Source organism: Cetorhinus maximus, chromosome 2 (genome assembly GCF_964194155.1).
Source record: "Cetorhinus maximus chromosome 2, sCetMax3.hap1.1, whole genome shotgun sequence".
Lineage (NCBI taxonomy): Eukaryota > Metazoa > Chordata > Chondrichthyes > Lamniformes > Cetorhinidae > Cetorhinus > Cetorhinus maximus.
The window spans coordinates 222,584,169-222,601,085 of NC_135880.1; the positions used below are offsets into that span (position 1 = coordinate 222,584,169).

The 16,917-nt window shown below is 43.8% G+C and overlaps 1 protein-coding gene across 1 annotated transcript in view; it reads right to left on the reverse strand.

The window, feature by feature from the left end:
- LOC144691029 (Na(+)/H(+) exchange regulatory cofactor NHE-RF3-like) overlaps positions 1-13,111 on the reverse strand; it is a 35,912-nt gene extending 22,801 nt beyond the window's left edge. Inside the window, exons 1-2 of the mRNA XM_078559034.1 lie at positions 12,983-13,111; positions 4,186-4,213 (exon numbers count right to left, since the gene is read on the reverse strand). Of these exons, the coding sequence (XP_078415160.1) occupies positions 4,186-4,213; positions 12,983-12,998 (44 nt within the window). The 5' untranslated portion in view covers positions 12,999-13,111. The remainder of the gene's footprint in view (positions 1-4,185; positions 4,214-12,982) is intronic.
- Between the last annotated feature and the right edge of the window lie 3,806 nt (positions 13,112-16,917).

Genomic DNA, 16,917 nt, shown 5'->3' on the forward strand with positions numbered 1-16,917 from the left:
GCCACTCAGGATCCTGCCATTTACTCCTCTAGAAACATCTTTTGTTTCATTACTTGTCCCATCATCACTCCCTTTAACCCTGCATCGTGATGTTAGGAAATATAGATAGTTTAAGTAAGTTATATTTGTATTTGTGGGTGTTAGGAATGAGTTTTAGCTTTGAAGTTTAAGTTTATTTGTATTTCTGTATCCGTGTGTTAAGAAAAGGTCAAGTTGAGTTTTAGTTTCACTTTAAAAGGTACCTGCATTTCCAACGTGAGTTTACGACTGTAAGAGAAGTCAAGCAAACACAAGAGTAGAAAAACTGGGCTGTTGCCTACAGGGGTCCAGAGAAGCAGGTCCCTCCCACAGACACACACAGAAGAAACTAGAAACAGCAATTTGATTTGGAAGCTGTTTGAGTTCAGTTGGTTTTGAAGATAGCTGCCAAGCAGAAGCAGCCTAAAAGGGGAAGATAATCAGTCCAAGCCAAAGTTGATTGAAAGTAGCTGCTAGAGGGAGACTGGAACAAAGAGGACAGATTGGCAGTCTCAAGCTAAAGAAGAAAGTCCCCAAGAATGCAGGGGAATGGAACAGGAGAAAGTCCCAAGCAGACCTTCTTGTCAAAGAAAGGAGAGGAACCTGGAAAAGATCCTGTTAAGTGAAGTTAAGAGTGAGGGGCAGTGAAAGGCTCCAAGTTTCAAGTTTAAAGTTCAAGCTGCAGGAAGCAGAGTCAAAGCGATATAAAGGCTTGTGAGAAGCCAGAAGGTCCACAGAAATGGCTGAAGGTCTGTAACTCTTTCATATGGACATATGAATCAGAGGTGTACTGTTGATGGCTGAGTTGGTGAGTGAGAGTGCATGGAAAACAGCTTGAATGCATGTGGTGACCCAGGGAAGAAGAACATCAGAAGGAGAGTTTGAAACTCTGGAGGTGAACCTTTGCGGAAGGAATCTGAGAGAAAGCATTGGTTTGGGAGAAGATTCCAAGGTGAGTTCTTGGAAAGCGAAGATTGGAAACCCTCATGTGAAAGATGGAGTTCAGTGAGACTGGTTGACTCATGGTGTAATAAGCTTTTGGGGGGAGTTGAGGGGAGATCCATAGCATCTGTCTGGGGTGGCATCTGTCATTTGGTTTCAGAGTGTGGTGTGCCTGACCACAGGTTGCCAATTGTTTTACATGGCCTGTACTTACTGTGAACATTAGAGTATAAGATGGTTTTTGTAACTTGTGCTACCCTTACAAATCTGTATATAACTGCAAAGTATAGTTGTGGGTGAAGGAGTATTGTAACATAGTTCATCTTTTCTTGTTTAATAAATGTTTTATGCTTTTGTTAAAAGTTCATTAGCTGACTCCGGTGACTCTGTTCAGTAGCCCCTCTCTACATAGCTAAACAAACAAATAAAAGTTGTGATCTATCAAGCCGGGTTCCACACTGGGATCAGGCTTGTCTAGTTGTAACATCAGCTGGGATCATAACAATGAAACTTTTTGTCATTTAATGTCTCCTGTCCTCCACCCTATCACAAACATTCCCTTTTGTTCTTCCCACCCTCCCACCTTTCACCCGAAACCCATATACTTCTAACTTTCTTTACTACAACTATTATCACTCCCTTTGCATTTTGTTCCATGACATCTTAGGTATTTTATCTCCCCCCCTCCGCCGTCTAACCCCTCCCTTATGTTCCGCTTGACCCTGCCTCCTTTTTCAACACCATAAAACCCATTCTACCTTTCTTTAGTTCCAAAGAAAGTACTCTGTTTCTCTCTCCACAGATGCTGCCAGACTTGTCGAGTTTTTCCAGCAATTTCTGTTTTTATTACATCTCTAACTTTTCCCAGTTCTGATGAAAGGTCACGGATCTGAAACGTTAACTTCACAGCTGCTGCTCGACCTGTTGGGCATTTCAGCATTTTCTGTTTTCATTTCAGGTTTCCAGCATCTGCAGTATTTTGATTTTGGCTAGGTGAAGTGAGTTTGATGGGCACTGGGTGGGACGGGTCTCATGGACATTGGGTACACTATGCTAACTCAGGGTCACATGAGTCCCGACGGTATAAGGACAGTATGCCAATGTCCCAATGAATCTCCACAAGATTCCTTTAGCTCTACTGTGAGACCCATGTGCCCTCCACCACCGCCCCCTCCCACAACTTACTGGCTCCATTTGAGTGAGGTCAGGACCAAGAATGTATCTTCACCCCTAAACCTGTGTGGCCCCAAAATTAAAAATCAACCCATCAGTTTTCAACATCTGTCTCATCTCCAACAGAAACCCCTTTATCAGATTTAATTACAGATTTGTGTTTTCCTGTGCAGTTAGCCAAAAGGATAATGTAATTACATGGTCAGTTTACATTCAACTGAGTAAACAGCTGATAATATTCAATTAGTTTAGATTCAGCTCAGATTCAGTTGCATAAGATCAGGGTGGCAAGTACAGAGAGAAAAGGTTACTGCATCCATAGTGGAATCCCCTAACACAGCTCAGTCCAGGCTTAGAGAGCAACACAAACCATTTCTAATGAGAGGGCATCAGGTAATAGGTTTTCATGCACAATAGTTGTTAAGTAAGCCAACAACAACTTGCATTTATATAGCATCTTTAACATAATAAACATCCCAAGGTCTTATGGAGATTGGTCCCACAGCAATGTTATCAAATACAGTTTGACAATGAGCCACACAAGGAGATATTAGGAATGGTGACCAAAACCTTGGACATTGAAGTAGGTTTCAAAGGACATCTTAAGCAAGGAGAAAAAGATAGGTGGAGCGGTTTAGGGAGGAAATTCTAGAGCTTAGGACCAAGGCAGCTGAATGCTGTGGGCTCCTGCACAATCATCATACTATCTGGAGTTTAGAAGAATAAGAGATGTTCTTATTAGAATGTATAAAATTCTTAGAGGGCTTGACAGGATAGATTCTCAGATGCTGTTTCTCCTGGTTGAGGAGTCTAGAGCTAGGGGGTCATAGTCTCAGGCTAAGGGGTCAGCCACCTGGGACTGGGATGAGGAGAAATTTGGAATTCTCTAAAGGGCTGTGGATGCTCAGTCATTTTGTAGTGGAGCGATGAAAATTGGGGATGAGCAAGAGGCCAGATGGAAGGAGCACATTGGTCTCAGAGAGTCATAGAGCTGGAGGAGGTTAGAGAGATAGGGAGGGGTGAGGACATGGAAGAAATTTAAAATGATGAGAATTTTAAAATTGAGGCATTGGTGGATCGGGAGCCAATATAGGTCAGTGAGCACAATGGGTGGGGATGGGTGAATGGGAGTTATGTGAGTTAGGACATGGACAGCAGAGTTTTGGATGAGCTCAAGTTTATGGAGGGTGGAAGATGGGACGCTGACCAGAAGAACATTAGAATAATCCTGTGTAAAAGTAATGAAGGTTGCTAGGAGCAGATGAGCTGAGAAGCAATTCTTTGGTTTACAAACAATCATACCCTGAGATGCCTAGTGGCCGAGTCATTGAACAGACATGAGCCTGAATTCTGAATGTTGACAGTCATTTTGATTGTGAGGAGGCATCACAGCCATACCCAATTCTGTCTTTGCCTAATGTGTGCACACACATCTCTTAAATACAAGAGCTAGCATTGTTAATAAAGAAAATCACGCACAGGAGATATAATGCGACAGAGTGCAGGTGGGATTTTTTGAACTTCAGGAACAGCCAGGTCAATGGTCCTTTCTGACAAGAATGTAAGACATAGGAGCAGGAGTAAGCCATTCAGCCCCACGAACCTGCTCCCCCATTCAACAAGATTGTGGCTGATCTTCTGCCTCCATTTCTCTTTCCATCCCTATCCCCATACCCCTTAATTCCCTTAGTGTCCAAAATTGACTCAGCATCCTCAACCATTTGGAGTAGAGAATTCCAAATTTCTCCTCATCTCAGTCCAAAATGGCTGACCCCTTATCCTGAGACTATGACCCCTAGTTCTAGACTTGTCAACCAGGGAACACAGCATCTGAACGTCTATCCCATCAAGCCCTCTAAGAATTTTAACTACATTTTAATGAGATGACCTCTTATCCTTCTAAACTCCAGATAGTATGATGATTGTGCAGGGGCCTATGCTCAGCGAGAGATGGCTGACCTTTGGACCTCACACCGTACGCAAGTCATTGACTCAAGCCTTGGTGCCCAGTGCTCTGAGCCGGCATCTCACTAATGAGAAATCAATACTTACGGGGATAATGCTGCTCTGTCCTCGATACCTGCAAATAGAAAGAAAATAAATTAGGAAAGCTTTGCAGCACCTTGCCTGCAAAGGTTGCTTCTTTAAGATGCATTTTTTGATGGAACACCATTGAGGGGCTGAATGGCCTCCTGTTCCTATATTACGATAATCCTCTCTGTGAACACCCGTTCCCTCCAAATAACTTACATAATAGAAATTCTCTGGCGTAGCAGTGACTGCTGCATGCCTCATTGATTCTTGACAGCTTGGCTGAGATTCACCAATATGAATGTCAAATGAATTGTGCTCCTGACCCTGTACAAGGTACAAAAGGTGCTCAGTACCCATAAAACAAGCCGGATATTCATGTTAGAACTTACATTTACTGAACCAACAGCAATAAGGTGTGTGTGTGTGTGTGTGTGTGTATGTGTGTGTGTGTTGCCAAGCATGTTGACTAGAAATCAAATCTTAAAGCAAGTCAGGGGCTTGACATCTGATCTGCACAGTGCTCCTTGAATAGTGCATTCAGTGTCAGTCACAAGGTTATGAGGGGGATATTGAAACACTGGAGCCAGTGTAAGGAAGAACGCAGGTTTGATCCCTGGCCTTAGAGAACTTAGTTATGGGGAAAGACTAAAACTTAAGAAAGAGCTGCCATTTCTATAGTGCCTTTCATGTCCTCAGGGCACCCTAGAGTACTTCATAGTCAACTTCCGAAGTGTTGAGGGATGACTATTGGTTGCCAGGGAGAACTCCTCGGTTCTTCTTTGAAATAGTGTTGCGGGATCTTTTACATCCAACTGAGGGCAGATGGGGACTCGGTTTAACATCTCATTTGACAGGCGGCATCCCTGACAGTGCAGCACTCCCTCAGTGCTAATCAATGTCAGCCTGGATTCTGCGCTCAAGTCTTTTGGGTGGGACTTGTACCTACAACTTTCTGACTTAGAAGCAAAAATCACCTACCTCTCTCTTTGCCAGTGGAATGAGCACCCATCTCCCTCACTACAGGCAGCCTGGGCACACATTTCACTGGCCCGAAAAAAAAAAGGTATCTCTATCTCAGGAGGCACCCCTTATACTTGTCATTCAAAGGGAGCATATGACCATTGTCAGGCGAATTACACAGCTTCTATGAGCAGGGGTGCTGGGACAGGTACTTCACAACAATGCTGCCCAAGTTGTTTTGCCATCAGCAGCACCACTATGTGGTTAAGGTAGTCAGAGAGTAAAGAGAAAGATGACAATTGACTTATCAATGCTCTCCCTGCAGAGCAAGACACTGAAATGGAAGGGTACAAAACAAATCTAAAAGTAAACAGAGATAGAGTAGCATATACCATAGAAACCAAGGACTAATAAGGCATGGTGCCCACTAACTATCACCATGTATTGGAACAAACTGTTAGGGCTGTTTGCATTTTTCTTGTCATGTCTTTCTCCTTCCCTGAAGGTGTCAAGTGTTAGTTGGGGCTTGATTTCATAGGAACATAGGAATTGCTACAGAAAAAGACCAAGGTCCATCTAGTTCGCTCTCTATCATCCTGCAGTCAATACAATGCTAATGGAGTTGTTGACTAACCATAGCAATTAATCTCTATCACTGAGCCTACAACAGTCATGAGGTGAGGAAAACTTGCAATGGTAGAGAACCATTGGTCCAAAGTCACTTTGTCATGCTACACTCACCGCACGTCATGTCTCAAATTACTCATATCCTGGATTCCAAGATGTTTTTTTCTAAAATAAATCTCTCTAATCTGAAGTTGAATGAATCAATACTAACAAATTCTACCATCTCCCAAGGAACCCTGTTCCATAGATTGATGACTCACTCCCTGAAATATTGGGTTGAATTTTACCAGGCCTATGGAGACAGGCTGGGAAGTGGGAGGGCTGTTAAAACGGTGGCGGGAGGGGAGCCCGACGTATTCCTGCCACCATAGCATTTTTCAGCAGCGGGAACTGGGAACCTCAGCGGTTAAGAGTCCATTTATAGGCCGCCTCCCGCCTCCTTTGGCACTTTACCATGGGCAGACTGGCAGCCACCCAGCGGATTCTGAGGGGAGAGAGGTGGGGAGGAGGGACCCTCCTTTATCGTTGCTCCCCCAGCAGCAACAGCCGCCCCACAACCAAGAAACACCGATGGAAGAACAATTTCCCCCCTGATTGCCAGGACCTGTCTGCCTGGCCCTGGCACGGTTAAATTAAAAGCTTATTTGAGCTTTACCTCAACTTGGAAGCACCCTCTCCTTCCCACAGCATCAGCAGTGAGCGCCTCTAAAGATCGAGCTCCCAGCCCTCTCATTGTGCTGGTAGCTCTGGGAACCATCTTTAATTGGACAGTGACCCTAGTGGCGACCTCTTAATTGGCCCCCCACTAGTAAAATGCCGCTCCAGGGTCTTGCCACCTGCTGGAGTGGGTTGGCTCCAGTTTCGTTTGGTTTCGCTTTCGGTGGGACTTCATCCCTGGTGGAAAACTTCAGCCCATCGTTTCCGCAGATTAGTTTTGAATTTACTCCCTTCAAGCACAGGTCATGCCCTCTGGTTCTACTTTTCTAGACCAGGTGAAACAGATCATCATGGTTTAAACTGTTTAGTCCCTTTAGATTCCTAAAAACAGCAATTGTACCACCTCATAGAAGTACGTAGAATTCACTGCACAGAAAGAGGCCATTCAGCCCAACTGGTCCAGGATGATGTTTATGCTCCACATGAGCCTCCTCCTACCCTACTTCATCTCATCCTGTCAGCATGTTCTATTCTTTCTCCCTCATGTGCATATTTAGCTTCCCCTTAAATGCATCTATGCTATTCAACTCAAAATTCCACATTCTCATCACTGTCTTAGTAAAGAAGTTTCTCTTGAATTTCTAATAGTCATGAATAAATCCTATCTTGTATTAAAAACCCCTTGTCCTGGTCACCTGACAAGTGGAAACGTCTTCTCTAAGTCTTCCCTATCAAACTCTTTCATAATTTTATAAAGCCCTATCATGTCGTCTCTAAGCTTTCTCTTTTCTAGAGAAAAGAGTCCCATCCTGCTCAGTCTTTCCTGCTAGGTATAACCCCTCGGTTCTGACATCATTCCACTGCCAAATTGCAGCAAATAATGCTCCCATGAAGAGCATTGAGACATTTTATTATGTTAAAGGTTCTATATAAATGCAAGTTGTGAATCAGCATTTGAAACACCCCTAGTATCATCATTTAATTTTGAATACTGATCAGCTTTATTAGAAAAACTGAGTTTTTGAGGGCAAGTGAAGTTCAGGGGAGGAAAGTCTGCTCATAATCTGCTGCACTGTGGGGAAAAAAACATGTTGCTACAAATACAAAGTTTAGAAGGTTGTTATGTTTTTGATCTGCCTGTTTAAGGTAAAATGGATTAGTGAAGTGGTCATGTGACCTGTTCTGAATTCTGCCCGACAACAAGCTTGAGTGGCTTGATTGTTAAAGGTTAAGGGTGGGAGGGGAGGGGAGGGGAGATGGAGGCAAGGTTGTCTTACTGGAAGTAGTGTGCAAGATATTCACACCCGTGGACAATGACCAGGGCAGGTATGCTGATGGTGGATGGATTGTTAGTCTCCAAGTCACAGGGAGATGTTAGGAATGTCAGGTTTCATAAATGGTTATACTGTAATCTATCTAATCCCGACGTAAAGAAAATAGCTAATCATCAATTCTACCTGTGATTCACATTGCCATGGAGATGGACTTTGAGAGGCCATAGAAAGCCATTGTAGTATCGGCTTGCAGGGCTTTCTAAAGATATCCCTGAACCCCAATGATGAGTCAGTCTGCAAGAATCTGGGAGAGAGAGAAAGAGAGCAGAAAGACAGAAGCAGCTAGTCCTGCACCTTAAGCAGAGAAAATGCTGGTCCTGTCGGCCACCACATGAAACACATTTGGGAGCTCATGCTCAGATTGAAGAGACCGAGTTCGTGAAGATTTAAATGATTCACCTAGCCTGGCTAGAGGAAAGAATCTCTAATTTGTCCCTCACCCTGAAAGTAGCTTCTGGGGATTAGAAGTTAACTGGCTGAAAAAGGAAAAAGGAGGAAAGGAGGATCTGAAAATAGCTTTGTACTGATTCCTGGAGGATGAAGTGTCCACTTCAGAGACACAGTAAAGTATAACCATGGGGGATTTTCTCTCATTTTAAAAGTTATCTTTTTTGCAGTTTAGAGCACAAATTGCCTACTGAATAGTATTTAGACAATTTGTTTAGTTTGTTTGCAGTAAATGTTTTAAAACTTGAAATCCTGTTGTGTGATCCTTCCAGTCAGCCGCTGGAAATGTGAATATCTTTCTAAAAGTTATTGGTTTCAGCGGGTATTGGAATAATGTCGAACCTCAGGTGTGATGAGTTGGAAATGCGATGGCATGTGGTGCCTGATTTTGGGCATGGACAATTTTGTTTTATCCCCTCGGAGTCTGTCAACACACCTATAGAAGTGTCATGGTCATAGAATCATTTATGGCACAGAAGGAGGCCATTCAGCCCATCAAGTCCATACTGGATCCCTGGGGAGTTAAAAGGTGTCAATCACCTTTCATATACAACAACACCTGTCAGAGAAGAAACAGGAGTAGTATTAAGAGATTGTGCCACACCTGGGTTTACAAAACTGGTGCAAGATGCCTCGATGATCTCCTTAGCAATGTACATTCCCCCTTCCTGACAACCATTGCCTTATATGATGGATGACCTGTTGCGTCCAAATAAGATGGTTGAATTAGATCCTCTTTAGCCTCTGTATTGTTCATTTCCTTCCATCCTGTGATGGTTAACATTTTGTTTACAACAAAGTGTAAAACACCAAAGTGACCATTACTTCTGTTTTTAGATTTCATTCTACTGTTAGAAGGAAGTCTAGAGGGAGAAGAGGCCATTCAACCCATCAACCACACTGCATCCAGAGACTATGCTGATTATTTTATCCAGGACTCCCCTCATTAGTTGTTTTCTGTTTTTGACAATACTAAATTACTTCTCCTGAGAACTATAAACAAGTGAGCAGTGTCACCAATGTCTCTAATGGTGTATCTAATCCCTCTACCAGCATTGTTAATCCTCTAGTAATGCTGTTAATCTCTCTATCCATACCATTAATCCCTGTACCAATGCAGTTAATGTATCTGTTAATATTTTAAGCCGTCTCCCTGTGAGATGTGCCATACCACTCATGTTATCTGTCATGTTAAAAATTGGAAGATAAAGCTTCTGATATTGATCTTAAACATCCCTCCTTAATACATTTAAATCCATTCAATATATTTCAAAATAAACAAAAGGACACACAGGCAGCTAAAATTGGCTATTGTATGTATGTGTATGCATGTGTGTGTATGTTTCTGTGTGTGCATGTTCATATTTGTGAAAGCATATGTGTTTATCTTAGCTTCTTCCTTGAACAGAGGCCCGAACAATCCCCATCCACCACTACTCTCCTCCATCTGGCTGAACTTGTTCTCACACTGAACAATTTCTCCTTTAACTCTTCTCACTTCCACCAAATAAAAGGTGTGGGTATGGGTACCCACATGGGCCCCAGCTATGCCTGTCTCTTTATGGGGTATGTGGAACATTCCTTGTTCCAGTCCTACTCCGGCCCCCTCCCACAACTCTTTCTCCGGTACATCGATGATTACTTCGGTGCTGCTTCATGCTCTCGTCGGGATCTGGAAAAATTTATTAATTTTGCTTCCAATCTCCACCCCTCCATCATTTTCACATGGTCCATCTCTGACACTTCCCTTTCCTTCCTTGATCTCTCTGTCTCAATTTCTGGTGATAGACTGTCCACCAATATCCATTACAAGCCTACCGACTCCCACAGCTACCTCGACTACAGCTCCTCACACCCCGCTTCCTGTCAGGACTCCATCCCATTCTCTCAGTTCCTTCGCCTCCGTCGCATCTGTTCTGATGATGCCACTTTCCAAAACAGTTCCTCTGACATGTCCTCCTTCTTCCTTAACCGAGGTTTTCCACCCACGTGGTTGACAGGGCCATCAACCGTGTCCGGCCCATCTCCCGCGCATCCACCCTCACACCTTCTTCTCCCTCCCAGAAACATGATAGTGTCCCCCTTGTCCTCACTTATCACCCCACCAGCCTCCGCATTCAAAGTATCATCCTCCGCCATTTCCGCCAACTCCAACATGATGCCACCACCAAACACATCTTCCCTTCACCCCCCCGGCGGCATTCCGCAGGGATTGTTCCCTCCGGGACACCCTGTTCCACTCCTCCATCACCCCCTACTCCTCAACCCCCACCTATGGCACCTCCCCATGCCCACGCAGAAGATGCAACACCTGCCCTTTTACTTTCCCTCTCCTCACCGTCCAAGGGCCCAAACACTCCTTTCAAGTGAAGCAGCATTTCACTTGCATTTCCCCTAACTTAGTCTACTGCATTCGTTGCTCCCAATGCGGTCTCCTCTACATTGGAGAGACCAAACGCAAATTGGGCGACCGCTTTGCAGAACACCTGCGGTCTGTCCGCAAGAAAGACCCAAACCTCCCTGTTGCTTGCCATTTTAACACTCCACCCTGCTCTCTTGCCCACACGTCTGTCCTTGGCTTGCTGCATTGTTCCAGTGAAGCCCAATGCAAACTGGAGGAACAGCACCTCATCTTCCGACTAGGCACTTTACAGCCTTCCGGACTGAATATTGAATTCAACAACTTTAGATCTTAAACTCCCTCCCCCATCCCCACCCCCTTTCCGTTTCTTTCCCCCTCCCTTTTGTTTTTTTCCAATAATTTATATAGATTTTTCTTTTCCCACCTATTTCCATTATTTTTAAACCTATAACTGTAATACCCTGTCAGTCTTTCCACCCCACACCCACTAGAGCTGTACCTTGAGTGTCCTGCCATCCATTCTTAATTAGCACATTTTCTTAGATAAGATCACCACCTTCAACACCTCTTTGTTCCTTTTGTCTGTGACATCTTTTGATTATATGCTCCTATCCCTGCTTGCTTGTCCCTACAACCACCCCCCCCCACAACTTCTCTCTCTCCCCCCCCCCCCACACCTTAAACCAGCTTATATTTCACCCCTCTCCTAACTTTACTCAGTTCTGCTGAAGGGTCATGAGGACTCGAAACGTCAACTCTTTTCTTCTCCGCTGATGCTGCCAGACCTGCTGAGTTTTTCCAGGTAATTCTGTTTTTGTTTTGGAATTCCAGCATCCGCAGTAGTTTTTTGTTTTTATCTCTGTGTTTATGTTGTGTTTGCCTGTATGTGCATGTTGTGTGTGCGTATGCTTGTGTGTGCGTTGTGAATTTATATGTGTTGTGTGCATGTGTTGTGTTTGTGTGTATTTGTGTCTGTGTGTGTGTTGTTTGTGTGCGTGCATTGTGTGTATGTGTTGTGTTGCATTTGCAAGTTGTTTGTGTGTGTATCTTGTGTTGCGTGAGCATTTCTGTTGTGTGTGGGGGTTAACAGGACAATCCAGAGTCTGGAACAGTGGTAGCAGATGACTCTTCCATGCCTCTTCAACTCACCAAGATTTAACCACAAACAACTTTAAACATTTTTCACTGAATCACCCAGCTTTTGGCTCTGTATTAAACATGAAATGCTACTTAGTACTTCATGTTTTCCATAAGTTGTGCTATATAGTAAGTAAAAATAATTTAAAACTCATAGAATAATAGAATGGTTACAGCACGGAAGGAGACCATTTGGTCCATCGTGTCTGTGCTGGCCCCCTGAAGAAGCAATTATCTGGTGCCACTCTGCCTTTTCAGAAGAAGCAATTCCCTTTTGAAAGCCTCAATTGATCCTACCTTCACCACACTCTCAGACAGTGCATTCCAGATCCTAACCACTCCGCATGAAAAAGTTTTCCCTCATGTCACTGTTGCTTCTTTTGCCAATTACCTTAAATCTGTGCCCTCTCGTCTGATCCTTTCACCAACATGAACAGTTTCTCCCTACCTACTTAATCAGACTCCTCATGATTCTGAATACCTGTATCAAATTTCTACTGGGCCTTCTCTTCAACAAAAACAATCCTAACCTCTCCAATCCATCTACCTAACTGAAGTTCCTCATCCCTGGAACCATTCTTGTGAATCTTTTCTGTTTTCCCTCCCTAACGCCTTCACATCCTCAGAAGCCTCAAAAACTTATTAAAATGTCAATAAATGAGAGCCTCAACCCACTGGTGCACCAAGTCTACTTGACTCAATGTTAAACTTTGGATTCTTCATGAGGAGAGGTATATGAGTCTAAAGTTCCCGACGCTTGGATCTTTATCCGTGACAGTAGGTCGGAGATAACACATCCATGAGTTTTTTTAACCTACGCCCCAGTGTACACGGAAATATCCCAATCCAGTTATTGTCCATACTTGGACCGGAGACTTGCTAATTACAGGAATCAATCCCGCTCCTGCAATTATCTGTGTGTCTGCAGAATTGAATCCAGTGACACTGTGTGATGTGTGACTGTCCTCTCAGCAATTTTCAGATGAGGAGAAGAATAATATTTGTGCTCTCTTTAGAAAAGTAAGTGTGCGGCTTTTTTTTTATTGCGCTTTTGTTAATTATTAATACAAAATTGTTCGGATTGAATAGAGCGCAATGAGGGTAGCCTAACATTCTGGGAAGAAAACAGAAAATCACTCCCTCTCCTCCCTCACTGTAGGTCTCCCTGACCCTGTTAACCATGCACACACACACACTGCGGCAGGATAAGTATTCACAAATCTTTTTTAAAAAAAAATACATTCACAAGCGTCGCTGATGTTTTTTTTATAATGAAAGATTCGTTACATACCGTTGTGTTCCTTCATGTTGGACCTTGCTTTCTGAGACGCTTCTGAACGGAAGGGTGAAGGTAACAGCTTAGTTATAAAGCAGCCTCTTATCACATGAATAGAGCGAAGTTTAACGTCTGAATGCAGGATGTTTAATATTTAAACACCTTTAGATTACACTGGGTCTCGCACAACACTTCCTCTGCTGCCTCCTCACACCAAGAACTAGGAAAGTACCGTGTCTTTGACTCTCTTTGTCATTTCATTTCACGCAAAGGTTAATTGGGCAGCGGTTATGCCACACAAGAGTTGAGTTTAGCACCCCTGCTAACGCGCACGGTTGCCTCCCCTCTGGTGCCACAGACACTAGTTTTGTCCCTCCATACAGCTGCAGCCTCCTGTCCTGTCCAAGCCAAGTCCAGATCAGACAGGTTTGGCTTTACCATCAGCAGGTGTCAGCCAAGGCTCAGCAAAGTAGCATTCTCACCTCTGAATCTCAAGGTTTCAGTCCCACTCCTGAGAGGCCGGCACTAAACCCTAGCTGACACTTGCAGTACTGTGGGAGTGCTGCGCTGTCATAGATGCCGTTTTTTTCGGATGAAATGCCTCGCAGGTGGATGTAAAAGACTCCAGGGCACTGGTTTGAAGAACAGGGGAGTTCTCCCCCGGGTGTCCTGGTCAATATTTATTCCTCAATCAACATCACAAAAACAGTTTATCTAGTCATTGGCATATTGCTGTTTGTGGGATCTTGCTGTGCACAAAATTGGCTGCCGTGTTTCCTACACCACAACAATGACTACGCTTCAAAAGAACCTCATTGGCTGTAAAGCGTTTTGGGGTCATAAATGGGGCTATATAAATGCAAGCCTTTCTTTTCACCTTCTCAGTTGTTGGCATCAGACTAAGGGGCTGTTGATGCTTTAAGTACCAGCTATTTCACAGTAGTTAAGAGTTATCGATATGCTTTCTGGATCAGGTGTTCTGTAATTTATGTCAATGATAATAGACTGGTAAAGGTGAAATTGACAAAGCCAAAAATATTGAATCAAATGGAAGAACTAATCAGAAACTACATTCATACAAAAAACTTGCAGAGGTCCTCATCAGTACAGTGAGCTTAAAAAGGTCCATTTCATAATCATCTGGTATGTATGGGAGGTTGCAGGGGAGAAGGCTCCTATGCTGTATCCCAGGTCACCTGAGGTCACTAATTAACCCAGTCCTTCCCAATAATGTGATCTTGTAAGGTTACAGCATTACAGTGTATTTACAGCACAGAATCAGGCCATCCGGCCCAACAGATCTATATCTATGCCAATGTTTAAACACCTCACGAGCCTCCTCCTACCCCTCTTCATCTCACCCTATTAACATATCCTCCTGTTCCATTGTTTTGAATTTTTCTTTCAATTACGTGGGAGCCGATTGCTTTCCTCATGGCAACACTTCAGCCAATCAGAGTCAACTTGCCAACCAATCAGCACCCTTTTGTTTTGTAACATAAATTGTTGTGTTTGTTTGAAGTTTTCCATTCTTGCATTTGTCCTGATGAGTGCAAGACAGAAAACTTTGGCAACACATCGCTCTTTAGAGCAATATTACATACGAACATATGAATTAGGAGCAAGAGTAGGCCACTCAGCCCTTCGAGCCTGCTCCACCATTCAATAAGATCATGGGAAATCTGATTGTAACCTCAACTCCACATTCTCATCTACCCCTGATAACCTTTCACCTCCTTGTTAATCAAGAATCTATCTAACTCTGCCTTAAAATATTGAAAGACTCTGCTTCTACCGTCTTTGAGGAAGAGTTCCAAAGACTCCACCTCCTGAGAGAAAAAATTTCTCCTCATCTCTGTTTCAAATGGGTGACCCCTTATTTTTAAACCGTGACCCCTGGTATTAGATTCTCCCACAAGAGGAAACATCCTCTCCACATCGACCCTCTCGAGTACCCTCTGGATCTTATATGTTTCAACAAAGTCACCTCTTACTCTTCTAAATTCCAGCTGATACGAGTCTATCCTGTCCAACCTTTCCTAATAAGACAACCTGTCCAATCCAGGCATTAGCCTAGTAAACGTCTAAACTGCTTCCAAAGCATTTACATCCTTCCTTAAATAAGGTGACCAATACTGCACATAGTACTCCAGATGTGGTCTCACCAATGCCCTGTATAACTGAAGCATAACTTCCCTATTTTTGCATTAAAATTTTGCAATAAATTATAACATTCTATTAGCTTTCCTAATGACTTGCTGATTCGTTACCATTTCTTTCTTCCTCATGTGATTATTCCTATTCTTCCTATTCCTGTTATTCCTATAACAAAAACAAAAATACCTGGAAAAACTCCAGGTGGAGTATCTGCGAAGAGGAGCACGGTTAACGTTTCGAGTCCAAATGACCCTTCAACAGAACTAACTAAAAATAGAAAAGAGGTGAAATATAAGCTGGTTTAAGAGGCGGGTGGGACAGGTAGAGCTGGTTAGAGGGCCAGTGATAGGTGGCGATAACCAAAAGATGTCACAGACAAAAGGACAAAGAGGTGTTGAAAGTGGTGATATTATCTAAGGAATGTGCTAATTAAGGGTAGAAAGCAGGACAAGCAAGGTACAGATAGCCCTAGTGGGGGTGGGGTGGGGGGAAGGAATCAAAAAAGGCTAAAAGGTAGAGATAAAACAATGGATGGAAATACATTTAAAAATAATGGAAGTAGGTGGGGAAAGAAAAATCTATATAAATTATTGGGAAAAAAAAGGGGGGGGTTGAAATCGGAAAGAGGGTGGGGATGGAGGAGAGAGTTCATGATCTAAAATTGTTGAACTCAATATTCAGTCCAGACAGGGCCATCAACCGTGTCCGGCCCATCTCCCGCGCATCCACCCTCACACCTTCTTCTCCCTCCCAGAAACATGATAGGGTCCCCCTTGTCCTCACTTATCACCCCACCAGCCTCCGCATTCAAAGTATCATCCTCCGCCATTTCTGCCAACTCCAGCATGATGCCACCACCAAACACATCTTCCTTTCACCCCCCTGGCGGCATTCCGCAGGGATCGTTCCCTCCGTGACACCCTGGTCCACTCCTCCATCACCCCCTACACCTCAACCCCCTCCCACGGCACCTTCCCATGCAACCGCAGAAGGTGCAACACCTGCCCCTTTACTTTCCCTCTCCTCACCATCCAAGGGCCCAAACACTTCTTTCAAGTGAAGCAGCATTTCACTTGCACTTCCCTCAATTTAGTCTACTGCATTCGCTGCTCCCAATGCGGTTTGCTCTACATTGGAGAGACCAAACGCAGACTGGGTGACCGCTTTGCAGAACACCTTCGGTCTGTCCGCAAGCATTACCCAGACCTCCCTGTCATTGCCATTTCAACACTCCACCCTGCTCTCATGCCCACATGTCCGTCCTTGGCTTGCTGCATTGTTCCAGTGAAGCTCAACGCAAACTGGAGGAACAGCACCTCATCTTCCGACTAGGCACTTCACAGCCTTCTGGACTGAATATTGAGTTCAACAATTTTAGATCATGAACTCTCTCCTCCATCCCCACCCCTTTTCCGATTTCCCTCCCTTTTTTTCCAATAATTCATATAGATTTTTCTTTCCCCACCTACTTCCATTATTTTTAAATGTATTTCCATCCATTGTTTTATCTCTACCTTTTAGCCTTTTTTGATTCCTTCACCCCACCCCACCCCCACGAGGGCTATCTGTACCTTGCTTGTCCTGCTTTCTACCCTTAATTAGCACATTCCTTAGATAATATCACCACTTTCAACACCTCTTTGTCCTTTGTCTGTGACATCTTTTGGTTATCTCCACCTAACACTGGTCCTCTATCCAGTTTTTCAACGCAAAATGGAGGAACAGCACCTCATCTTCCGACTAGGCACTTTACAGCCTTCCGGACTGAATATTGAGTTCAACACTTTTAGATC